The sequence below is a fragment of the Mesoplodon mirus genome (assembly GCF_964341445.2).
Source record: "Mesoplodon mirus genome assembly, chromosome: 9".
Taxonomy (NCBI): Eukaryota; Metazoa; Chordata; class Mammalia; order Artiodactyla; family Ziphiidae; genus Mesoplodon; species Mesoplodon mirus.
In genome coordinates this window covers 63,254,945-63,282,054 of record NC_138985.1, presented here as the reverse complement: position 1 = coordinate 63,282,054, position 27,110 = coordinate 63,254,945, and the positions used below count along the sequence as shown (strand labels likewise).

The following is a 27,110-nucleotide window of genomic DNA, read 5'->3' as shown; positions in this document are numbered from 1 at the left end:
CTTATAGGCATTACTGGAAACAATAAACATTAATTAATATTTAAAGTAATAAATAAAGAGTCCCCCCTAAGGACTTTATTGTAGGCTTGCCATGATACAATCTTATAATTTTTTAAAAACTTTGTTCAGGGTTTCTTTACAACAGAAATTTTGGAAGTGACTCAGCAGTTTTGCTGTTATTAAAAATGAGTTTTGAACATATTCTTTGAAAACTCAAGTCTGTCTCAGTTTGTTCCTGGTTTTCTTTTCTTATCAGAAGTTTACAGTGTCAATTTTGAGTGTCATTTGTCTCTCAACATATTTAGATTTACTATGAAAAATTAGAAGGAAACAAAAAATAGACAAATGTTAAAACTGTAATTTTTGTGATATAAGCTCAAAAGGAAGCTTTTTTATTTTAGATTTAATAGTGTCACTGAGTTATGGATTATATTATGTCTTTTTTTTTTGCTATGCATTATGTATTTGCCAGAGATAGAAATATGATCAGGTGCTCCCCAAACTTGTTTGACTGTGGAACGTTTTTGTTTCATTTGACACATCTCTCAGGGCTAGTATTCCTAAGAACACATTTTGAGAAAAGCTTATTTATTTAAACACTGACCACTTAGCCCTCAGTGTTTTAAAAATTACTACAATGAGAAACAAAACAAGCAAACAGAACAAAAATAGACTCATAGATACAGAGAACAGTTGGGTGATTGCCAGAGCAGATGGGAATGGGGGCCAGGTGAAATAGGTGAAGGGGGTGATGAGGTACAAACTTCCAGTTATAAAATAAATATGTCATGGAGATGTAATGTAAAGCATAGGGAATGTAGTCAATAATATTGTAATAACTTTGTATGGAGACAGATGGTAACTAGACTTACCTAACCATTTCAAACTATATACATTCAATAAATATCAAATCACTGTTATGTACACCTGAAATTAATATGATATTGTATGTCAATTGTACTGCAATAGAAAATTACTATGATGAAATACACAAAACTAGTGTACTGTTTGCTGAGTTTTGACACCCACATTCTCCCCTGGTGAGATATAGAGCATTTCTATTACCCCAGTAACTTCCTTTGTGTCTGTTCCCTGTCAGTGCCACCACTTCTGCAGTCCATTTTCTGACTTTTTCACCATAGATTAGTTTCTCCTGTTGTAGCTCTTCATACAAATGGAATTATGCATCATGTTCAGTTTCTTTTGCTTAGCACATGCCTGAGATCTATGTTGTTGAGGGTGGCAATTGTTCTTTCTTTTATATTATTGAGTATGTTCTTATTGTATGAATATACCACAATTTTTTATCTCTTCCGTCGATGGACATTTGGATTTTTTCCAGTTTTTGGCTATTATGACTATAACAACTATGAAAATTCTTGTCAAAATCTTTTTTGTGGACACACGTCTACATTTCTCTATCAAATACCTGGGAGTGAAATCACTGGGTCATAAGGTAGGTATATGTTTAACTGTATAACATTGTTCTCAAACTTCAGCATGCATCAGAATCACCTGGAGGGCTTGGTAAACACAGATTGCTGGCCTCATCTTTAGGGTTGTTTTTTTTTCTTTTCAGCTGCTTTATTATGGTATAATTGACATACAAAAAGCTTTATATGTTTACTGTATACAACTTGATGAGTTTGGAGATAAATATACACCCATGAAATCATCACCACAATCTCTGCCATAAACATATCCATCCATTCCAAAAGTTTCCTCCAGCCCTCTTTATGATGATGATAAAAACACTTAACATAAAATCTAACCTCTTAGCAAATTTTTAAGTATACAATACAGTATCGTTAACTATATGCACTAAGCTGTACAATAGATCTCTAGGACTTACTCATCTTGTATAACTGAAACTTTGTGTACTTTGACTAATAACTCCTTATATCCCCCTCCCCGCAGCCCCTGGCAACTACCATTCTAATCTCTGTTTCTCTGAGTTTGACTATTTTAGATCCCTCCTATAAGTGGTATCATATAGTATTTGTCCTCCTGTGTCTAGCTTATTTCACTTAACAAAATGTCCTCTAGGTTCATCTATGTTGTAGCAAATGGCAGGATTTCCTTTTTTAAGGCTGAATAATATTCCATTGTATGTATATATCATATTTTCTTTATCCACCCATCCACTGATGGACATTTAGGTTGCTTCTGTATCTTGACTGTTGTTAATAATGCTGCAGTGAACATGGGAGTACAGATATTTCTTTGAGATCCTGATTTAAATTCCTTTGGCTATATACCCAGAAGTGGGATTGCTGAATCATATGGTATTTCTCTTTTAAATTCTTTCATGAACCTTCATAATGTTTTCCGTAGTGGCTGCACTAATTTCTACAGGTTTTGATTAAGTATACCTTGGGTGGGTTATGAGAAATTGCATTTCCAAGTTCCCAGGTAATGCTGATGCCACTAGTCCAGGATCACAATTTGAGAACTACTGTTGGAAGAGAAATTGCAGAACCTTTTCCCAAAGTGGTTATATCATTTTATACTCTCATCAGCATTATATGAGAGTTCTAACTGTTCCACATCTTCACCAACATTTGGTGTGTCATTCTTTAGTGAAGATCAGTGGTGGAAGTGAAGGTCGAGTGGCTGTTCAGACAATTCCCCATAAAAATGTGATGGTATTTATAGGAGAATTTTGAGAAAAATTTTGAGATAAATTAGAACAGGAATAATGTTTGAGATTTTTTTTGAATTGTATTCCTTCGTGGTATGTTTATTTAGTATTAATATGAATGCAGTTACTAAGATCAATGTTCTGTATTTTCATTAAGCACAATATTATATATTATAAAATTCATAATTAGTTATAATTCTGTAATTTATAAATTATAATACTCATTGATGATTAAAGTACAGTTATATAATTTATACTAAGAAGGGCTAGTAAAACTTTGATTACCCTTCGTGAAAGAAAGCTGGCAAATGCACTAAGTTAAATTTAATTTATTTTTATTTCCTTTTAGAATTCCAACAAGTAAATATCACTCCACCAAAATTTATTTTGAAGCCAAGACCAAAACGGAGTAAACGACAGGTATGTATTCACAGGTATATGTCATGATGTTTTAAAAACATTTGGCAACTGCCAATCAATTTAATCTACATGAAGTCTGTGAGAGATAAGAATTAGTTCAGGCATTTGCTGTAGTGTGGTAAACAAGAAGGGTGACGCATTTGTAGGAGCAGTGGAGTTGGGGCCATATTATTTCATAGACTCAAAAGGACTCATAGTGGTGACAATATGGTCATTCATCATACAGATGGATTATGAGGCCCCTGCTGTGGCATCTTAGGTTCTTTTTACCATAGGCCTCTTTCCTTGCCTGTTTACACCACATCATGGAGTCTACTTGGGTGGTACATGTCCTTGTATTTATCCCCTTAAAGATACCCCCTTAAGAGTGACTCCATCAGGTTTTGGAGCCACAAAATGGTATTTTCACACTTGAGCTATCAGTACTTTGTGGAGTCTAGGATATAAAATCCGAATGTCTGCTTTATGAATGTTCAAAGGGTATTGAACTTAATAATAACAACAGTTCATACAGTGCTTTTAACCACACGAAGTAGGTGCTATTATTCCCCTTTCACAGCAAAAAAAATGATGTCTCTGAAATGTGCAAATGACTTGCCCAGAATCGTAGAGCTGGTAAATAGTTTAGACAAAATAAGAACTCTGGTCATCAGAATTAAGATATTATGACAGTTGTGGTGGTGGTTGGTATGAGTGTGTGTGTATGGCATAAAAATAGGATGAGAGAAATAGATCTCTAGTAAGATAAAGCCGTTGAAGGAATGAGGTATCTTCTTTTTAATATATATTCAGTAAGTATGAAATAAAATGTGTTTACATACAGATTTCTAATATGAATGATAATTCCTAAATTTTATTGAGTACTCACCATGTGCAATTGTATTAACATACTTAATCCTCATAACAATCTTTTGAGGAGGGAATTATTATTAATATTATCACTAATTTACTGATAAAGACGTTGAAACATAAGAGGCTTAAGAAGCTTGCCCAGGGTAACATTGGGTTACCCAATGGTGGAGCTGGGATTCTGACCTAGAAGTCTGGTCTCAGAGCAGTGCTTATAACCATGTATGCATTACATACTGCCTCTCAGAAGCTGTTGTGTCCCATGAATTACTACTATGTGCTCTATATATTTTGTGAATGTACACATATATTGAGGCCCAGTTAAATAGATAAAAGTAATTGCCGTCAGGATTTAATTTGAATCAGTATTTACTTTCATGACTTAAGAACCAAGAGAATAGGATAATTTTCTTTTGACATGATCCTTGAAGTTCTTCGTAAACATCTGCAACATCCAGTCATTTGCTAAGCAGACAAACCCTTGATTTCTCTTTATGAGAAAGCTGTGGACCCTGGAGGTGAGGTGTTATAAAACCATGTGGCCAATATGGCAACTCTCTGACACTAAGAAAATACTGGGACTTGTTATAAGTATACTTGTTAGAAAGGCTCAGGTCTCTACCACAATTAACAAAGCAAATACTATCATCCTAACAACATCCTTTTTTTTTCTAGAAATGTTTTATTGTGTATACATTTGTGAATTTGATTTCTAATAATTGATATAAATTTTATTTTAGTATTACATCTGTAAAAAATCCATTAAAAAAACTCTTGTCAGTGGATACAGTTTATGTTATTTTTTGGTTTCCAAAACCAGAATTATAATAGTCTATTATTTCCTATTAACTTGATGTTTTAAGGGATTTTGAAAAGTAAAGTTTTTTAGAATTTGGGAATGGATTAGCAATGAAACAAAATCCACATGGCAGAAATATTTTAGTTTAAATGCAATACTCAAACATTCATGTATTTTTTTAGGTTTGATTGTATACCCTTATGAAAAAATGGCCCTTGAGCAAGTGAACAAAAAAGATTATGGAAAAAATAAATGCGTGTCAAAGTATGGCACAAAGGAAAAAGTTAATTTTGCAGATCTTGTTAAAGATTGTGCTATAGACTAATTGCAGAGAACTAAAGGATGTGGCTGCCTTCGTGGCTCTTGACAGTACCATTCATTGGTCATGATGTTGAAGGTGGAGAAAATTTGTGGTTGAACAGACAGATATAGCTGCACTGGGTAACCAAAGACTGCCTGAGAGCTCTCCAAACTATCCTAACAGAGCTCCTATATATCACTTGGGACATCCTCTGAGCCCTATCAGCAGAAGGGGCATGTCTCAAAGCCTGATTTGGAGATTATATAGTAAAAGCGTCAATCATTCCACTCCCTATGTAGAACTCTCAGAGATTCTCAGGAGCTTAAACCATTTGTTATAATCTCCAAGATATACTGTTAAATGAAAATAGCCTGATGCAAAAGAGAAGGAGATAAATGGAAGTACAAAATAAAATATATCTCATATTTGATTTTATATGCATAAATATTTCTGGAAGAAACCAGTAACTGTGCTGTACCCATTGTGGGGGAAGGAGTAACAATTGGTAGATGGGGGACAGAGGTGAGAGGAGAATTTTCATCCTATACCTTTTCATAATTCTTTAATTTTTGAACCATGCAAATTTATTACTCACTCAAAAACTAAGTAAATTGATGAAAATGAAAAAAATACTAAATAAATAAAAGAGGAAATTTTGTTTTGTTTATTTCTCCCATATTAAAAAAATTTTTAATTCAAAAATTTTGTTTCAGCTTTATTGAAGTATAATTGACAAATGTAAGATATTTAAAGTATACAGTAGGATGATTTGATATACATTATATTTGTGAAAGGATTCCCCCCATGGATTTAATTAACATATCCATCACCTTATGTATTTCCTTTTTTTTTTTTTTTTTGGTGAGAGCATTAAAATTCTACTCTATTAGCAAATTTCAATTATACAATATAGTGTTATCAATGTAAGTGTCCATCAATGGATGAATGGACAAAGAAAATGTATACACACACACACACACACACATAATGGAATATTACTCAGCCTTAATAAAGAAGGAAATCCTGTCATTTGCGGCAACATGGATGAAACTGGAGGGCATTATGCTAAGTGAAATAAGCCAAACAGAGAAAGACAAATATGGCATCATATCACCTACATGTGGAATCTAAAAAAAAAAAAACCTCATAGAGACAGAGTAAAAAAGTGGTTGCCAAGGACTAGGTAGTGGGGGAAACTAGGTAGGGAGAGGTTGGTAAAAGAGTGCAAACTTTCAGCTAAAAGAGGGATAATATCTGAGAATCTAATATGTAACATAAGTTTCCCATAGCCAAGATCGGAGGCTTATTTATGAGCTATTTCCTTTATTATATTGCAGCTTCGTCGATATCCTCGTAGCGTAGAGGACGAAACCAAATATATTGAACTGATGATTGTGAATGATCATCTCATGGTAGGATTTGCTGAATTTTGTGTTGTTTGAACTTGCCTGTGCCTAGGGTAAAAGTAGTGGGTGCAGAAATATGTTTAGAAGAAAGAAGTCTGTAAAGTTGTAAGTTGGAGAAGGTATATGTATAAAGAAACATCTCTGTTACCCAGCAACAACCTGTAAGTAGGAAACACTCTTAGGTAAAGTAATTAACAGTATTTTGTGAGGTTCCAAAAATATTTCTGTGACTCATAATGTTAACTCTTTGGATTCACTTAGTTAATGTAGGGGCTAATATCTTCTCTTACAAAAATCACAAGGTTAAAAAAAAAAGGGAAACTTCCATTTTATATTGAAAAAGTGAAGCAGCAATAATGTGATTCTTTAGTTTGCAGTGTACAGCTTTATCCTAATAAATGGAAAGCAATTTTTCTATTTCTGTCTTGCTATGTAGTAAACCATTTGGAAAGGCTTATAAACTTATTTACAAAACAGAAACAAACTCACAGACTTAGAGAATGAACTTATGGTTACCAGGGGAAAAGGGTGGAGGGGAGGGATAGATTGGGAGTTTGGGATTGACATGTACACACTACTATATTTAAAATAGATAACCAACAAGGATCTACTGTATAGCACAGGGAACTCTGCTCAATATTCTGTAATAAACTAAATGGGAAAAGAATTTTAAAAAGAGTAGATACATGTATAGTATAACTGAATCACTTTACTGTACACCCAAAACTAACACAACATTCTTAATCAATATATGCTGCAATATAGAATAAAACTTAAAAAAAAAAGAAAAGCTTATATAGCCAAGCAGTGAAGATTTTTAGGATAAAAACCTAGCCAAACTTCCTTTTTTGTTGAATCAGGTTTTTTTCGTACTCAATTCATGGGCATGTTGTATATTCAGTTCATGAGCATATTGTATACTCAATTCATGGGCAGAGTTTTAAACTAAAAATATTCAGTGATGCACGTTGCTGAATTTTACTTAATTTCAGGTACACATACAGTTTAATTTACTTTGAATTATTTATTTGGGGGAAAATGTGTCATTTATTTAAATATGATTAAACTAATAACATTGATTATTAATTATTAATTAATAATAATTATTATTATTGAGTGTTTCTTCCTTGTTCAGGGTAGGACTAAGTTCTCTTTTCCTACTGATTTGATTTCGTGAATGTTACTTTTTCCTGAGATTTTTACAGAATAAAAATAAGTTGCAAGAACACATATTTTAGACATTTTAGGATATCATAAATTCAGATGTCTGTGAGCATCTGTAGCAGATAATTCAAATAAAGTGAGCCAGGTATAAAACAATAGGGAGGGGTGAGGCCTGTGGAAAAAGAGAAATCATATGGTCTGCCCAATGGGAGAGTCTGCTTCTCAGCCCTTGCCAGTTATTACCATGTGGGGATACTAATTTTGAGTGAAGCCAGAAATCATGATATTTCCTGATTTTTAAAACAGAATTGAGGCCAAACCAAAGATATATGTTATTCACATCAAGCCTATGAGCTACCTCCTCATGACCATTAGGGCTTTCTTCTCTTTACTGAGTAAGTCTTGTGGAACTTTTTATACTTTTAGCATTATTCACATTCAGTTTTTCTGGCTTTCACCCTACCTTTATTTGTATGTCTTGCAATTTATCAACAACTTTCATGTGTTTTATCATTTTGAATAACAATCTTGTGATAAAAAATAAACTTTTGAAATGGATGGAATGGGTGTTTTCTACTTTACCTCAAAGTGAGGTAAGGCCTCAAACTTTTAGGAGCGTTGCCTCAGACTACGCAGCATCTAAAGAACTAGGTGTCAACTTGCAGTTTTTACAGAAAGCTTTAGAGGCCTTTCAATTACACCATATTTCCTCTGCTGAGATGAGTATTTGCTGATGATCTTGAAGCCCTTCACTTGTTTTCTTTTGTTTTCAGTTTAAAAAACATCGGCTTTCAGTGGTACTTACCAATACCTATGCGAAATCTGTGGTGAACATTGCGGATTTAGTAAGTATGAACCCGATTCAGTATTGCCACAGAGGAAATTTATCTCCTGATTGCTAATAAGTTGGATAATGTTCTTATATTTTCACTGCCCTAAATTGCACTTTAGCCAAGGTGTCCTGTTAAGTCCCTGGTAACTTTGCCATGAACTTTATTAACTTTGATCTCTGGCTGGGAAAATGATAAAAGGAAGTGGTCAGAGTTACAGCTTTATGCCTTAAGTTTTTTTCCTGTATTTTTCACACTGGAAAAGAAAAGGTTGAGTCGTAGCCCCTAACAAAGATATTCACAGTGTACTTCTAGCAATGGAGAAACAGTTGTGCCTTTTCAAAAGAGTGCCTGGTGCCGTGGGAAAGATGCAACTAAATAATTCTACTGAAACTACTTTCCAAATCTTCCCGACAAGGCAATGCCAGTACCTTCCCCATGAGTTTAATTAGGGCCAGCTAGGGTGTACAGAAATTGTCTCCTTCATGAGTGTTCCACTTTTTGCTAGTGTGAATCTTATAGGGTGCCAGAAAATGGACTCTGGGAGAACCTTGAGTAAGGGTGCAAAGATTTGTCAAAAAGCAATATTTTGTTTCTACTAGTACTCTATTCTTTGGTTATGACTTGGTAAACAATTGGATTTTCTATTACTCAAGGGAAATGCATGTAAGTTAGAAAAACAATGATCTCCCCTAAAAACAGTGGAATTTCTCACATTTAGCTAAAACTCGAGGAGTTTCCATAAAAGGAGCTTTGTAGTCCTGTTTATCAATCAGTTGATTTTTACCACATGTATAGCTGGTGTGTTCATTTTGTTAATATTCTAGATATATAAAGACCAACTTAAGACAAGGATAGTATTGGTTGCCATGGAAACCTGGGCTGCTGACAACAAGTTTGCCATATCTGAAAATCCATTCATCACCCTACGTGAATTTATGAAATACAGGAGGGATTTTATCAAAGAGAAAAGTGATGCAGTTCACCTTTTTTCGTACGTAACTTTTGTAATGATTTATTACTTTTTTTTATTCCATGTTGAATACTCTATTACTTGTGGATAAGATGTATTCTTTCTACTGCATAATGCAATTAGGATTTGATGTGGCAGATATATTTGAAAGAAGTTTTAGAGTACAGATTGTTTGAAACTGTCACGAATATTCAATAGATTTAATTTTGAGTTATTTTATTATTGCATGTACATTTCATATAATTTTTTTCAAGAGATTTAATCAGAGCATTTACTGAATGAAAGTACTATTAATTCTCATAAGGAGTATTCTTAACAACAGATTATTATATATCTTTAAAGTTGCTGTCTTTTAAATGTTAATGTTATCTTTGTTTTTGGTCTAAGGGGAGAGCTTAGTATACCTAGGGTACATTTTATTTTTTATTTTTTCTTACTCTTATGGTTTTTCTGGGGGGTAACCTGCATATTTGATGTAAGAGCAAATCATAAATTGCAGCAATTTAAAAACCTACTATCTAAAGCCAGAGCTGTTGAAGAAAGTTACAAATGGAAGTGAAAGAGTATTTTTGAGGTAACTTTTTATTTTACACAATTTCAAATTTACAGAAAAGTTGCAAGAATAATACAAGGAAATACCATATGCCCTTTACCCAGATTCATCAATTGTTAACATTTTATCCCATTTGTTTTATGATTTTCTTCTTTCTATCCTTCTTCCTTCCTTGCATCTATCTATCTATCAGTGTCTTTTTTTGTTTTTTTTCCTGAACTATTTGAGAGTAAGTTGGAGACATTTACTTACTGGGCCTTTACTACTAAATACTTATATATATTCCCTAAGAATAAAGACATTCTCTTATATAACCACAGTAAACTGTCAAAACCAGAAAATTTAACATTCGTACAATGTTTTTATCTAACCCACTGTCTATATTCAGATTTCACCAATTGTTTCAATAATGTTTTATAGCTACCCCCCAACCCTTGCCCAAATCCAGGATCACACATTACATTTAATCGTCATGTCTCTTTACTTTCCTTTAATCTGAAATATTTCCTCAGCCTTTCTTTGTCTCTTTTGAGGTTAACATTTTTGAAGAGTATAGGCCAGTTATTTTATAGAATGTTCCTCATTGTGAGAATGTCTGATGTTTTCTCACTATGAGATTCAAGTTATATGCATTTTTGATGGAAATACCACATAAGTGTACCTCATGTTAGAGATCCTTTTTTTCATAGGTATAGTTCTATTTAAGATATTTATTGATCATGTGGGGAAACATTCCTCAGAAACCTTTTCCTTTGGTTATGCATGCAAACAATTTTCATATTCCTCCCTTACCTCAGGAGTATATAGTAGAGAAATGTATGTGCATTGAGAAAAATAAGTGTGGTAAATTAATAATGAGAGGTGCTATGATATGTGGACTGTCAGCAGTAAGCCTTTTTCATTTCCTTTTCTGAAAGGGGAAGTCAATTTGAGAGTAGCCGGAGCGGGGCAGCTTATATTGGTGGGATTTGCTCGTTGCTGAAAGGAGGAGGCGTGAATGAAGTAGGTGTGAACATCTGTAAGATACAAAGTGATATGATGGCTGATGATGTTTTCCTAATATTTAAGGGACAGTTTCTCAGTATTCCACATACTCCAGATATTGTTATTTTATTAACAACCAACATGGTTAGTGCCAGAGGCCAGAATAGGGAAATAGGAAAGATAATATCGGATAATTCTGTTCATGTCCTACTTAGAATAACTTCCAGGTTTAGCTATATACAGATTAGATAGAGAAAATCTTTACCTTTACCTTTATTGAAAATAAGGCCCTATTTATCACGTTGACTGTTTTTCCAGAGAATTGAGTAATTCCCTGAAGCACTGGGTTACTACTTAAGAACTCAATTGAAAATTTTCTTCCTCAATATTTGGCAAATTTTTGGAGGAAAAAACAGACTATGTTTTCCAAAGGGTTACTTCTACCCCTAGGGCACTAAACCTGATGGAAGTGATCTAAAAGAAAAATACCTGAATCTTTGGGAGGCTGCATATCGAAAAAAATATCCCTAGGTCTTTTCAAGTTTCTTGTGGCCAAAGATCATCACCATTTCCTATGACTCATACCATTGGTTTTCTGAAGCCAAGTTCTATTCAGTTTGGGGATTTTAGGAGTGCTAGTGGACACACAAGGATGAACAAGTTCCAAATAAATTATACATTTATTTTATTTTCTCTTATCTGAAAGACTGGCTTAACTGTGGTACAAGTATTCAGTTTTTCAGGAATGTCACCAGTGAAATTTGGGCTCAAAATTAGATGTAAGTTTCCAAATCCGAAAGTCGATGATTCCCTGGCTTCTAGTCTTCTCTGTAAGACTTAGTCAAACATGGATTTATTTCTTATTACTTCTTCCCAAATGCTTAGTAGTTCAGCACTAGCTATTATGTGTTTAACCTCTGCTAAATAAAATGCTTAGAAATTACTTATTTTCAATTATATTGTGACATTTTCTCTGGCCCATCTTAAATAAAAAATAATTTGCATTTACAAGTATTTTATTTTTGTTTTTGTCTTTCAGTTTGGGAAAACAGATTTAATGGCAGTTACACTTGCCCAGTCGTTAGCCCATAATATTGGTATTATCTCAGACAAAAGAAAGTTAGCAAGTGGTAAGTTTAAATACATGTGTGGTTTAGTTGTATTTGAAGTAGACTATCTGAAAAATATTTTAGAGAATGAAATTCTTTAATTCAGTTGATAGATCAGAAGAGTTTAAGTGATAATATAAAGATATCCAGGACACAAAAATTTTTTTTCCCAAAAGTAATACAAATGTTAATATTTACACTACAGATGAATTTCCTCCATGTATAGTAAATATTTAAAGCCAGGTGATGTTAAATTCACAGTTGAATTTAATCTAAAAAAGGACATAAATTCAGTTTGGTAATTTTAAATGGTCTGGGCATATAGGTTTAAGGCATACTGTTGTTTTTTTTCTGTATTTTTGTACCAAATAAGTCATTTGCTTTTCAGGTTTATTATTTATTGACTATCTCCTGTGCTAGAATGTGAGCTTCCTGAAGAAAGGGCCCTTTATTTTGATTAGTTATGTATCCCAGTGCTAAGAACAGAGCCTGACACGTAGGAAGTGTTCAAACCAGTGTCGTTGAATGAATAAACTTAGAAGTAAATTGCATTAAGTTCACAAGGTAGGTTATAGAGGTGGGTCTGTGTGACTCCAAAACCCAAGCATTTCCACTAAGCCTATACTAATATAAGATATTCATAAGGCATACTACTTTATTACAGTTTATTTAAAACATCTTTTAGTATTGCCACAGAGGTAGAATTTGCCTGCCAGGATCAGACCTGATAAAGGGCTTAATAAAATACGGGCCTAGTAAAATATGCTAGGTTTAGCATCTATGATGAATATATTTTCCCAAGTAGGTAAAGTTACTTTACCAGGAATGGTTAAACACTATATATTTGGAGTAAGTTGATTATAATCATATTTATTGTATTATTTTAGTAACAGATATTATAAATATGATTGTTTATATTAACTACAACTATTACCATTTATGAAGTATCCATTATATAACAGATAATTGAATGCCAGAATTATATACGTCTAGATGCTCATTTAATCCTCAAGATAATCCTGCAAGATATTCATTATCAGCTCCCATTTTACAGATAAAGTGACTAGATCTTAAAAGGGTAATGTCTCCAAGATTACACATATATTAAGTGGTATACCCTGATTTTGAACCTAGGTATTTCTGATTCTGAGGCCCTTTTGCTTAACCAATATACTATACTGGCTTCTACCAGAAGCCTTGGGTGCAGAGGTTTTAAAAATGGATGAGAAATTGTTAGAATTCCCATAAAGGCCTATGAAACCAGAATCCTGTAGTGGTACATCACTATTTCATTGGTATTTGATTGTTAAGCCATTTTAAGTGAGTGCTTTAAAAATATAGCCACTTGTTAAAATATGAAAAGATTTTATTTTAGTAAAAATTATATAATCTCGATAGGGTCAAAGTACAATAGATTTTTGTTGTTATGCATTACATAAAACAGAACATATACCTTTTAAAATAGTAACTACTCTAATGCACCTGTTTTCACTTTGTAACAAGGCATGTGTATTCATTTTCTCTTAGGTGAGTGTAAATGTGAGGACACGTGGTCTGGATGCATAATGGGAGACACTGGGTGAGCCTCTTCTATTTAAAAATAACTCACTGTTCCTTTCTCTGCTGTGCTGTTGTCTTCTTAGGAGGATGACACTCAATAACTTAGTTCCTGGAAACTTATGTGCCTGGAACCTTACCACAGGCATTTAAAATCGGAAGTAGATATTCTCAATGGCTCTGTAGGGAATATATTTTCACAAAATAGTCTCTTATTTATGAAAACAATTGCTGTCCTTTAAGCTAGTAGGTCAAAGATTTTTTTTTGGCTGGGGGAATTTGAAATGTGGTGAGTCAGGGGCATGCAGGATATATGATTCCACCAACTTCAGGTAAATATAATAATTTTTTAAAAACATTTCTTTCTTTTTAAAAAAATTTATTGAAGTATAGTTGATTTACAGTGTTGCATTAATTTCTGCTGTACAGCAAAGTGATTCAGGTATACATACATATATACATTCTTTTTCATATTTTTTCCATTGTGGTTTATTATAGGATATTGAATATAGTTCTCTTTGCTATACAGTAGGACCTTGTTGTTTATCCATTCTATATATAATAGTTTGCATCTGCTAATCCCAAACTTCCAATCCATCCTTCCTCCATCCCCTTCCCCCCGGCATCCCCAAGTCTGTTCTCTATGTCTGTGAGTCTGTTTCTGTTTTGTAGATAAGTTCCTTTGTATCATATTTTAGATTCCACATATAAGTGGTATTATATGGTATTTGTCTGTATCTTTCTGACTTACTTCACTCAGAATGATAATCTCTAGTTGCATCCATGTTGCGGCAAATGGCATTATTTCGTTCTTTTTAATGGCTGAGTAGTATTCCATTGTATATATTACCACATCTTTTTAATCTGTTCATCTGTTGATGGACATTTAGGTTGTTTCCATGTCTTGGCTATTGTAAATAGTGCTGCTGTGAACATTGGGGTGCATGTATCTTTTTGAATTATAGTTTTGTCTGGATATACACCTAGGAGTGGGATTGCTGGATCATATGGTAATTCTATTTTTAGTTTATTGAGGAACCTCCATAATGTTTTCCAGAGTGGCTGCACCCATCAACAGTGTAGGAGGGTTCCCTTTTCTCCACACCCTCTCCAGCATTTGTTATTCGTAAATTTTTTAAAGATGGCCATTTTGACTAGTGTGAGGTGGTACCTTGTTGTAGTTTGATCAAAGACTTTTTTTTTTTTTTTAATTTTTTGCCTTATAACAAATTTAATCAGTTATACATATACATATGTTTCCATATCCCCTCCCTTTTGCGTCTCCCTCCCACCCTCCCTATCCCACCCCTCCAGGCGGTCACAAGGCACCGAGCTGATCTCCCTGTGCTATGCGGCTGCTTCCCACTAGCTATCTACCTTACGTTTGGTAGTGTATATATGTCCATGCCGCTCTTTCACTTTGTCACAGCTTACCCTTCCCCCTCCCCATATCCTCAAGTCCATTCTCTAGTAGGTCTGTGTCTTTATTCCTGTCTTACCCCTATGTTCTTCATGACATTTTTTTTTCTTAAATTCCATATATATGTGTTAGCATACAGTATTTGTCTTTCTCTTTCTGACTTACTTCACTCTGTATGACAGACTCTAGGTCTATCCACCTCATTACAAATAGCTCAATTTCATTTCTTTTTATGGCTGAGTAATATTCCATTGTATATATGTGCCACATCTTCTTTATCCATTCATCCGATGATGGACACTTAGGTTGTTTCCATCTCCGGGCTATTGTAAATAGGGCTGCTATGAACATTTTGGTACATGTCTCTTTTTGAATTATGGTTTTCTCAGGGTATATGCCCAGTAGTGGGATTGCTGGGTCATATGGTAGTTCTATTTGTAGTTTTTTAAGGAACCTCCATACCGTTCTCCATAGTGGCTGTACCAATTCACATTCCCACCAGCAGTGCAAGAGTGTTCCCTTTTTTCCACACCCTCTCCAGCATTTATTTTTTCTAGATTTTTTGATGATGGCCATTCTGACTGGTGTGAGATGATATCTCATTGTAGTTTTGATTTGCAATTCTCTAATGAGTAAAGGTGTTGAGCATCCTTTCATGTGTTTGTTGGCAGTCTGTATATCTTCTGTGGAGAAATGTCTATTTAGGTCTTCTGCCCATTTTTGGATTGGGTTGTTTGTTTTTTTGTTATTGAGCTGCATGAGCTGCTTATAAATTTTGGAGATTAATCCTTTGTCAGTTGCTTCATTTGCAAATATTTTCTCCCATTCTGAGGGTTGTCTTTTGGTCTTGTTTATGGTTTCCTTTGCTGTGCAAAAGCTTTTAAGTTTCATTAGGTCCCATGTGTTTATTTTTGTCTTTATTTCCATTTCTCTAGGAGGTGGGTCAAAAAGGATCTTGCTGTGATTTATGTCATAGAGTGTTCTGCCTATGTGTTCCTCTAAGAGTTTGATAGTGTCTGGCCTTACATATAGGTCTTTAATCCATTTTGAGTTTATTTTTGTGTATGGTGTTAGGGAGTGTTCTAATTTCATTCTTTTACATGTAGCTGTCCAGTTTTCCCAGCACCACTTACTGAAGAGGCTTTGATTTCTCTATTGTATATTCTTGCCTCCTTTATGAAAAATAAGGTGACCATATGTGTGTGGGTTTATCTCTGGGCTTTCTATCCTGTTCCATTGATCTATCTTTCTGTTTTTGTGCCAGTACCATACTGTCTTGATTACTGTAGCTTTGTAGTATAGTCTGAAGTCAGGGAGCCTGATTCCTCCAGCTCCATTATTCGTTCTCAAGATTGCTTTGGCTATTCGGGGTCTTTTGTGTTTCCATACAAATTGTGAAATTTTTTGTTCTAGTTCTGTGAAAAATGCCAGTGGTAGTTTGATAGGGATTGCATTGAATCTGTAGATTGCTTTGGGTAGTAGAGTCATTTTCACAATGTTGATTCTTCCAATCCAAGAACATGGTACATCTCTCCATCTATTTGTATCATCTTTAATTTCTTTCATCAGTGTCTTATACTTTTCTGCATACAGGTCTTTTGTCTCCTTAGGTAGGTTTATTCCTAGATATTTTATTCTTTTTGTTGCAGTGGTAAATGGGAGTGTTTCCTTCATTTCACTTTCAGATTTTTCATCATTAGTATATAGGAATGCCAGAGATTTCTGTGCATTAATTTTGTATCCTGCAACTTGACCAAATTCATTGATTAACTCTAGTAGTTTTCTGGTAGCATCTTTAGGATTCTCTATGTATAGTATCATGTCATCTGCAAACAGTGACAGCTTTACTTCTTCTTTTCCGATTTGGATTCCTTTTATTTCCTTTTCTTCTCTGATTGCTGTGGCTAAAACTTCCAAAACTAGGTTGAATAAGAGTGGTGAGAATGGGCAGCCTTGTCTTGTTCCTGATCTTAGTGGAAATGGTTTCAGTTTTTCACCATTGAGGACGATGCTGGCTGTGGGTTTGTCATATATGGCCTTTATTATGTTGAGGAAAGTTCCCTCTATGCCTACTTTCTGCAGGGTTTTTATCATAAATGGGTGTTGAATTTTGTCAAAAGCTTTCTCTGCATCTATTGAGATGATCATATGGTTTTTCTCCTTCAATTTGTTAATATGGTGTATCACGTTGATTGATTTGCGTATATTGAAGAATCCTTGCATTCCTGGAATAAACCCCACTTGATCATGGTGTATGATCCTTTTAATGTGCTGTTGGATTCTGTTTGCTAGTATTTTGTTGAGGATTTTTGCATCTATGTTCATCAGTGATATTGGCCTGTAGTTTTCTTTCTTTGTGACATCCTTGTCTGGTTTTGGTATCAAGGTGATGGTGGCCTCGTAGAATGAGTTTGGGAGTGTTCCTCCCTCTGCTATATTTTGGAAGAGTTTCAGAAGGATAGGTGTTAGCTCTTCTCTAAATGCTTGATAGAATTCGCCTGTGAAGCCATCTGGTCCTGGGCTTTTGTTTGTTGGAAGATTTTTTATCACATTCTCAATTTCAGTGCTTGTGATTGGTCTGTTCATATTTTCTATTTCTTCCTGATTCGGTCTTGGCAGGTTGTGCATTTCTAAGAATTTGTCCATTTCTTCCAGGTTGTCCATTTTATTGGCATAGAGTTGCTTATAGTAATCTCTCATGATCTTTTGTATTTCTGCAGTGTCAGTTGTTACTTCTCCTTTTTCATTTCTAATTCTATTGATTTGAGTCTTCTCCCTTTTTTTCTTGATGAGTCTGGCTAATGGTTTATCAATTTTGTTTATCTTCTCAAAGAACCAGCTTTTAGTTTTATTGATCTTTGCTATCGTTTCCTTCATTTCTTTTTCATTTATTTCTGATCTGATTTTTATGATTTCTTTCCTTCTGCTAACTTTGGGATGTTTTTGTTCTTCTTTTTCTAATTGCTTTAGGTGCAAGGTTAGGTTGTTTATTCGAGATGTTTCCTGTTTCTTAAGGTGGGATTGTATTGCTATAAACTTCCCTCTTAGAACTGCTTTTGCTGCATCCCATAGGTTTTGGGTCGTCGTGTCTCCATTGTCATTTGTTTCTAGGTATTTTTTAATTTCCTCTTTGATTTCTTCAGTGATCACTTCGTTGTTAAGTAGTGTATTGTTTAGCCTCCATGTGTTTGTATTTTTTACAGATCTTTTCCTGTAATTGATATCTAGTCTCATAGCATTGTGGTCAGAAAAGATACTTGATACAATTTCAATTTTCTTAAATTTACCAAGGCTTGATTTGTGACCCAAGATATGATCTATCCTGGAGAATGTTCCATGAGCACTTGAGAAAAATGTGTATTCTGTTGTTTTTGGATGGAATGTCCTATAAATATCAATTAAGTCCATCTTGTTTAATGTATCATTTAAAGCTTGTGTTTCCTTATTTATTTGCATTTTGGATGATCTGTCCATTGGTGAAAGTGGGGTGTTAAAGTCCCCTACTATGAGTGTGTTACTGTCGATTTCTCCTTTTATGGCTGTTAGTATTTGCCTTATGTATTGAGGTGCTCCTATGTTTGGTGCATAAATATTTACAATTGTTATATCTTCTTCTTGGATCGATCCCTTGATCATTATGTAGTGTCCTTCTTTGTCTCTTCTAGTAGTTTTTACTTTAAAGTCTATTTTGTCTGATATGAGAATTGCTACTCCAGCTTTCTTTTGGTTTCCATTTGCATGGTATATCTTTTTCCATCCCCTTACTTTCAGTCTGTATGTGTCTCTAGGTCTGAAGTGGGTCTCTTGTAGACAGCATATATATGGGTCTTGTTTTTGTATCCATTCCGCCAATCTGTGTCTTTTGGTGGGAGCATTTAGTCCATTTACATTTAAGGTAATTATTGATATGTATGTTCCTGTTCCCATTTTCTTAATTGTTTTGGGTTCGTTATTGTAGGTCTTTTACTTCTGTTGTGTTTCTTGCCTAGAGAAGTTCCTTTAGCATTTGTTGTAAAGCTGGTTTGGTGGTGCTGAACTCTCTCAGCTTTTGCTTGTCTGTAAACGTTTTAATTTCTCCATCCAATCTGAATGAGATCCTTGCTGGGTAGAGTAATCTTGGTTGCAGGTTTTTCTCCTTCATCACTTTAATTATGTCCTGCCACTCCCTTCTGGCTTGTAGAGTTTCTGCTGAGAGATCAGCTGTTATCCTGATGGGGATTCCCTTGTGTGTTATTTGTTGTTTTTGCCTTGCTGCTTTTAATATGATTTCTTTGTGTTTAATTTTTGACAGTTTGATTAATATGTGTCTTGGCGTATTTCTCCTTGGATTTATTCTGTATGGGACTCTCTGTGCCTCCTGGACTTGATTTTTCCTTCCCCATATTAGGGAAGTTTTCAACTATAATCTCTTCAAATATTTTCTCAGTCCCTTTCTTTTTCTCTTCTTCTTCTGGAACCCCTATAATTCGAATGTTGGTGCGTTTAATGTTGTCCCAGAGGTCTCTGAGACTGTCCTCTGTTCTTTTCATTCTTTTTTCTTTATTTTGCTCTGCATCAGTTATTTCCACTATTTTATCTTCCACCTCACTTATCCGTTCTTCTGCCTCAGTTATTCTGCTATTGATCCCATCTAGAGTATTTTTTATTTCATGTATTGTGTTTTTAATCGATGCTTGATTCATCTTTAGTTCTTCTAGGTCCTTGTTAACTGTTTCTTGCATTTTGTCTATTCTATTTCCAAGATTTTGGATCTGGGAAATAGAATCTTGGATCATCTTTACCATCATTATTCTGAATTCTTTTTCAGGTAGACTGCCTATTACCTCTTCATTTGTTAGATCTGGTGGGTTTTTATCTTGCTCCTTCTCCTGCTGTGTGTTTTTCTGTCTTCTCATTTTGCTTATGTTACTGTGTTTGGGGTCTCCTTTTTGCAGGCTGCAGGTTCGTAGTTCCCGTTGTTTTTGGTGTCTGTCCCCAGTGGCTAAGGTTGGTTTAGTGGGTTGTGTAGGCTTCCTGGTGGAGGGGACTAGTGCCTGTGTTCTGGTGGATGAGGCTGGATCTTGTCTTTCTGGTGGGCAGGTCCACGTCTGGTGGTGTGTTTTGGGGTGTGTGCAGACTTTTTATGATTTTAGGCCACCTCTCTGCTAATGGGTGGCGTTGTGTTCCTGTCTTGCTAGTTGTTTGGCTTAGGGTGTCCAGCACTGTAGCTTGCTGGTCGTTGAGTGAAGCTGGGTGCTGGTGTTGAGATGGAGATCTCTGGAAGATTTTTGCCGTTTGATATTATGTGGAGCTGGGAGGTCTCTTGTGGACCAGTGTCCTGAAGTTGGCTCTCCCACCTCAGAGGCACAGCACTGACTCCGGGCTCCTCAATTTGGGATGATTTGTTGTCTATTCATGTATTCCACAGATGCAGGGTACATCAAGTTGATTGTGGAGCTTTAATCCGCTGCTTCTGAGGCTGCTGGGAGAGGTTTCCCTTTCTCTTCTTTGTTCTCACAGCTCCTGGGTCTCAGCTTTGGATTTGGCCCCGCCTCTGCGTGTAGGTCGCCGGAGGGCTTCTGTTCTTCGCTCAGGCAGAACAGGGTTAAAGGAGCAGCCTCTTCGGGGACTCTGGCTCACTCAGGCCGGGCGGGAGGGAGGGGCACGGAGTGCGGGGCGAGCCTGCAGCGGCAAAGGTCGGCGTGACGTTGCACCAGCCCGAGGCGCGCCGTGCGTTCTGCCAGGGAAGCCGCCCCTGGATCCCGGGACCCCGGCAGTGGCGGGCTGCACAGGCTCCCGGAAGGGCGGTGTGGGCAGTGACCTGCGCTCGCACACAGGCTTCTTGGCGGCGGCAGCAGCAGCCCCAGCGTCCCACGCCCGTCTCTGGGCTCCGCGCTTTCAGTCGCGACTCGCGCCCGTCTGTGGAGCCCCTTTAAGCAGCGCTCTTAATCCCCTCTCCTCGCGCACCAGGAAACCAAGAGGGAAGAAAAAGTCTCTTGCCTCTTCGGCAGCTCCAGAGTTTTCCTGGACTCCCTCCCGGCTAGCTGTGGCACATTAGCCCCCTTCAGGCTGAGTTCTCGCCGCCAGCCCCAGTCCTCTCCCTGCGCTCTGACCGAAGCCCGAGCCTCAGCTTCCAGTGCTGCGCGCCCCAGCGGGCGAGCAGACAAGCCTCTCGGGCTGGTGAGTGCCGCTCGGCACTGATCCTCTGTGTGGGGATCTCTCCGCTTTGCCCTACCCAGGTATGTGGGGGGTTTCTTGCCTTTTGGGAGGTCTGGGGTCTTCTGCCAGCGTTCAGTAGGTGTTCTGTAGGAGTTGTTCCACGTGTAGCTGTATTTCTGTTGTATCCGTGGGGAGGAAGGTGATCTCCGCGTCTTACTCTTCCGCCATCTTACCCGGAAGTGTCCCTATGTGTCGATCAAAGACTTTTTAGCTTTGAATTTAGTCTGGAAATGTAAGAAATGAGCAACAACTTTGTTCTTGAAGCCTTACTTTCTAATTCCCTTTCCTTTTGTCTTCTTCTATTCTAATTAAATGGGTTATAAACAGAAGTGTGTCTCAAAAACAAAAACAAAAAGAGAGCCCTGATGAGTAGTTTCCTCAGATTTCCAACAGCCTTCTACCTTATGTAGAAGCCTATGGTGTAAGTGCTCCCACAGTGGCTGATTTCAAGCTACCTGTGTGAATTAAGAGTGGGAAGTGGTGTGCTCAGTCCATTTCCTAAGAAAAGTTTTCATTTTTATACTGTCATACCCTTGACACACTATCAGGCATCAATCTTTTATTCTTTCTAAATAAATTTTACAGCCATCCCTTTCATGCCAAGCTTATCATTACCACCTTACTTTAAACTTTTATTATCTTGTGCCCTTATTATTTTGATAACATTCCAGCTACTCACACAGCTTTCAGGCTCCCTCTCTCCCCCCCTGAACTCCACTTCCATCATAATTGAAAGGTATAAAGAATAAGAGAGTATACACTTGTATGCAATCACCTAGATAAAAACAAAACAAGACACTGTCTGCATAGTTAAATCCCCCTGTGTTCTTTCTTATCGGTTCCCAACCCCAGCTAAGGTAACCACCATCTTGAATTTGGTTTATATCATTCACAGGTCCTTTTTTATACTTTTACTGTATATGTGTGTGTGTGTTGGAGTAATACATAGCATGGCTTTGCATGTTTTCAGTTTATATGAAAGGCGCCATACTATATGTATTTTTCTGTGACTTACTTTCTTGATCAGCTTTATGTTTGTGGGGTTCATCCATGCTGATGATATGTATATATATATATATGCACACACACACACAGAGCTCTAGTTCATTGAATGTGTACAGCATAATTTCTCCATTCTTCTTTTAGTGCACCTGAATTTTTATGTCAAACACATGAATCATGTCATTTTCCTGCTCAGAACTTTTGTGTCTCCATTGTGTAAAGAATAAGGTTCGCATTCCTTCCTTCAGTATTTAGAGATCCATAATCTTTCTTCACACTCATTTGCAATCTCATTTTCTACTACTATTTGTGCAGTTTGCTTACCATAATTGTATATGGGTTTCCACCTTTTCTGATTTGTTAACCGTAATCCTACATGGATGTTCAGCCTCTGAAAAATAGGCTCATCATAATTGTACATGAATTTCCAACCTCTTTTGATTTCTTTAATATATTCTCTTCATCTGGAATTCTCAGTTTTTTTTCTATCTAACCACATTTCTAACCACTTGAGATTTATTATAATTTTTAACTCCTACATTATAATTTGATTCTGTATGTCTTTATTTCCTCTCACCAATTAGATGTAAATTTTTTAGGATTATATATTGCACTAATTTTAATTTTTGTCAGACAGACCTCACACCATACTCTCTTGTACAGACTTGTTTTTCAATAAATATGTATTGATTGTATTTGAAATGTGAACTCCCAGCATATGCATGACAAGACGAATAGATGATGGAGGGAATGTACATGCAAATATTTTTCAAAATATCTTTGGGCGTTTTGTGTTTAAAATATATTTCAAAATATTTTTGGACTTTTTGCTTAGTATTAAGAAGAAATGATAAAAGTCTTTGTAGTTGTAATTTTCTAACAATTACTAAATTCCATGCTAGAGGTTCTTGTTTTTTAATCTTGTCTGATTATTCTGATTAACTAAAAGAATTATATAGACAATCTGCTTAGCACTAAGCATAATATGCAGCAAAATCAATGGCTACACTCGAATATGCATACCTCTATGCATTGGAACTCCTTACATCAGATAGTTGCATACAAGAGAAAGGCTCTTTACATAAAACATTGTCTGGTACGATGCCAGATATCATTTGATCTGTGCCAAACATCACCTGTCAGCACTAATTAGGGACATAGATTTCCCATGGGTACATTCCCTCCCATTTCTACTTTCCGAAGTTCCTCTGTATTGTTAAATGTCGGAAAGCATCGTTGAAATGAAGACTGTCGGTCCTATTTAAAGGTATAAGAATTAAAAATGTAAGAATACATTGAATAGATTTATTACCCTGCAAAAAAGAAGCTTTGGGGCCAAGCTTAGGGAGAGAAATGGTATCTGCTTTCAGGTATTGGAAGGGCCATGGTATGGTAAAGAATTAGTCTCATTTGATATACTTAACAATACAGGACTGTGTGCGGCAGTTATAGGAAGTCAGATGTGGCATAGGGAAGGTAAGCGCAATGTACAGATTTCAACTCTTCATGTGTAAAAAGAGCCTCCCTATCTGGGAAGAGTTTCTTGTCACTACTGGAGAGCAGACTGAGCTCCCAGCTGTGCAGTGGGCAGGAGGCTGGGCTAACCTGAACCCCCTGATGGTGACTTTGCAGGGCAGGGGCTGAACTAGACTTTGACTTCTAAGGGTCCAACACTGAAAATCAGTGACTTTCTTCTTTAGCAGTAGAGAACCACCTCCGATTTTGACCAGTAGAATAAAGAGGGAACTTGAAGAAATTCCTGTTTAAATTCCATAATCCTGACAGGGATACAATGGATTATAGATACAATGGATACAATGGATTATAGATAAGGCGATAAAAACATTGGCTGAAGTGTAGGCACTGAAAAGCAAAAAGGAAGTAATATATGTAAGAAAATTTTAAAATAATAAAGTTTATGACTTATTAGGAAAATGAAGTGAAGGAAGTAAAGTAGTTCGACAGTTTAAACCCAAGACAACTTTATTTGGAGAGTTTGGCGTGAAATACTTGGTAAATGAGTTTAGGGTAAATAATCGTAAATTCCATTAGTTAGTTCACTTAAGCATTAATCGTTATGCTAGGAAGAAGTAGGCATGTAAACGGACAGGCTAATGGCAGAGACTTTTATAAAAAGTATCCATTCTTATCTTAATTGTGTTTTCACTTTTATAAAAAGCTCAATGTAAAATAATTTTTGAAAAATACAGAAAATAAAATTTGTGTCACCTCTTTTCTCACCATTGGGTGATAACTGTGGTTGATGTTAAAATACTGCTGCTTAAATCTAGCAGTTTTGGGACTTCGCTAGTGGTCCAGCGGTTAGGACTCCGCGCTCCCACTGTACGGGGCATGGGTTCCATCCCTGGTCAGGAACTAAGATCCTGCATGCCGCGTCGCATGGGTAAAAAATAAAATAAAATAAATCCAGTAGTTTTGTATTTTTCCTCTTTACATGTTTACTGTTTTATAAAATTTGGATTATGTTGGATATAACTGTTTATTCATTTTTTATTTAACATTATATAGTCAGCATTTTTCTGAGTCTTCATTCTTTAACACTACCATGATTATTAATAAGTACATGGTATTCTATTTTATTAATATATAACAGTTTAGTTAACAGTTTTCTACTGTTGAACATTTAGATTATTTTCATGTTATTTGCTACTATAAATTGTGCCACCATAAATATCTTTATTCAGACATCTCTGCACACATAGCAAATCAACTCCTCAAGAAAAATTTCTGAAAGTAAAATTACTAGATTTAAGGATATTCCACGTTCTGAAGATTCTTAATGCATAGTTACAAATTGCTCTATCGTGAGGTTTCTTTTTTTCTATTGACCCTTGATTATTTTGGGGGGGTATAATTTTTTTTTTGTATTTTGAAACAGTCTGAAACTTGAAGATTTAGAAGAATAGTTACAAAGAACCTTTTTGTCTCTGAATTGTAAGTTTTTACATGGTGCCTATCACCTCCAAATACCTAACTTTATGTGCCTTTCTGCAAACAAAGGCATCTTCCTATAGGACCACAATACAACCAAGAAAATCATCTAATTCTTATCCCTCATTCAAGATGAGCCCTGTGTTTCTTCAGTGTTATTTTAGCAAATGCTTCAGAATCAGGCATCACAGTCAGTTTTTGGTCTCTTCAATCTGGAACAATTCCTCAGTCTTTCTTTGACTGTCATGACTTTGACATGTTCGGAGATTATAGGTCAGTTATTTTGCAGAATGCCCTGCAGTTTGGGTTCCAGCCCAGGTTTAATATTTAGGAAAGACTCATTGTGAAATAAATTATTTCTAACTCTCTTTGATGGAAATTACAGGTACTATAGGTGTGTTTCCTTTGAATGGATATGCAGATAATGAGCAAACTGTAGTTACTATTAGCCACCTAATGAAGAATTTAGAAATGTGCTTATTGAATAAACTCTTACGGATTGAATGCAAATGTTATACATGAGTGGAATTTATTACTTATTTATTCTTTTATTTTTTAGGAATAATGTACAATGTTCAGTTTCAAGACTAATCTACAAACAAGGGAGACTAAAATTGTACCCAGCTATTGCTTTTCTTCTCTTTTATAGCTATTATCTTCCTAAAAAGTTCACCCAGTGTAGTATTGAAGAATATCATGACTTCCTGAATAGTGGAGGTGGTGCCTGCCTTTTCAACAAACCTTCTAAGGTAATAAGTGTGATCAGAGTTATTAATTTTCTAAAGTATTGTAAACACAAATTTTCATTCATTGTGTCTTATAAAAGAAAGCTTTTCAACTAGCTTATATATACACATTCTAGATACACTAAATATCTGCATTTCTAAGTTGAATTAATCTTGGGCATTTGGGGTTATTCTGATGGGAATAAAAAGCAGGTAGAAATTAGTTTTGCTTTCTGAAAAATGTCCATTTTCTTTTTATATGGCCAAATGAGGATTCAGGGTTAGCTTACAAAAATGGTTTCACTTTGCCTTTCTTTTTCATGTTCTTGATACATTCCCCCTCCCCTGCCTTTGGATACCAAATCACAATTCATACTGGTAGAAAAGGAGGCCTGTCTCCCCTCTTTACTCCCCACCATTGCCTTTCAGAATGAGCAGTACGATCAAAATTACAATACTTCTCAATATAAAAACTAAGTCTGCTAAAAAGGAGAAGGTCTGTACTGAGTCTTTGTCAGAGGCTTTTATAGCTTGTAGAGCATCCTCTGGTTACTGACTAGAAAGCAGGTCTTCATCCTACATTTGGAAGACTTCCCATGTTAAAGAAGTGTTTTGTCTTGGTAATTATGTGGACTATGAAGTGCTTCCCTACATCACAGTGATACTTGGCATTGCCTTTGTAATCATTTACCTGGTTTCATTCTCTGTTCACTCCAGTGAAATTTAGGAAATTTCATACTGCACTGAAAAGCAAATTGACGATTTTAAGACTCTCTCCCAAAGCTTCAGAAGGGATGTTGGAACTAAATTCCTGCTTCTGTAAATGAAAAACAATTCAAGTCTTTTAACCAAACTAATTGACTATTCTGAGCCCAGAGTAAGAGAATAACTGTGTTTTTTCATCTGGAGAGTTTTAGTTTTGGCTTTCAAAGCTGCCTCATTCATTATGATCCTTTCAACTGAAAATGAAATCTAGAGATGAGTTGATTCTTTTGTAGGAGAGGAGAGAGTATTTGAAATTAGGTGGGGACTTTTGCTGTTGTTGCTTTCTTGATTTTGTTTGTTTGTTTGCTTGTTTTTTCCTTCTAGTTGGTTAAGAAAGTGTGTGTGTGTGCGTGCATGCATGTGGGTGTGTACTCACTTCCATTCTATAATATGTAAACTTGTATTAACTTTTGAATGAATATTATATATCTGGAACATAGCAACTATTTACTATTTATTAAT

The 27,110-nt window shown here is 35.7% G+C and overlaps 1 protein-coding gene across 12 annotated transcripts in view; it reads left to right on the top strand.

Annotated features, from left to right (window-relative positions):
* ADAM22 (ADAM metallopeptidase domain 22) overlaps positions 1-27,110 on the top strand; it is a 244,763-nt gene that overhangs the window by 161,031 nt on the left and 56,622 nt on the right. For all 12 annotated transcript variants that reach the window (XM_082631935.1, XM_082631936.1, XM_082631931.1 and 9 more), the window contains exons 8-15: positions 2,991-3,061; positions 6,348-6,422; positions 8,354-8,425; positions 9,238-9,404; positions 10,854-10,938; positions 11,960-12,050; positions 13,557-13,608; positions 25,808-25,907. In XM_082631935.1, coding sequence (XP_082488061.1) covers positions 2,991-3,061; positions 6,348-6,422; positions 8,354-8,425; positions 9,238-9,404; positions 10,854-10,938; positions 11,960-12,050; positions 13,557-13,608; positions 25,808-25,907 — 713 coding nt within the window. The remainder of the gene's footprint in view (positions 1-2,990; positions 3,062-6,347; positions 6,423-8,353; positions 8,426-9,237; positions 9,405-10,853; positions 10,939-11,959; positions 12,051-13,556; positions 13,609-25,807; positions 25,908-27,110) is intronic.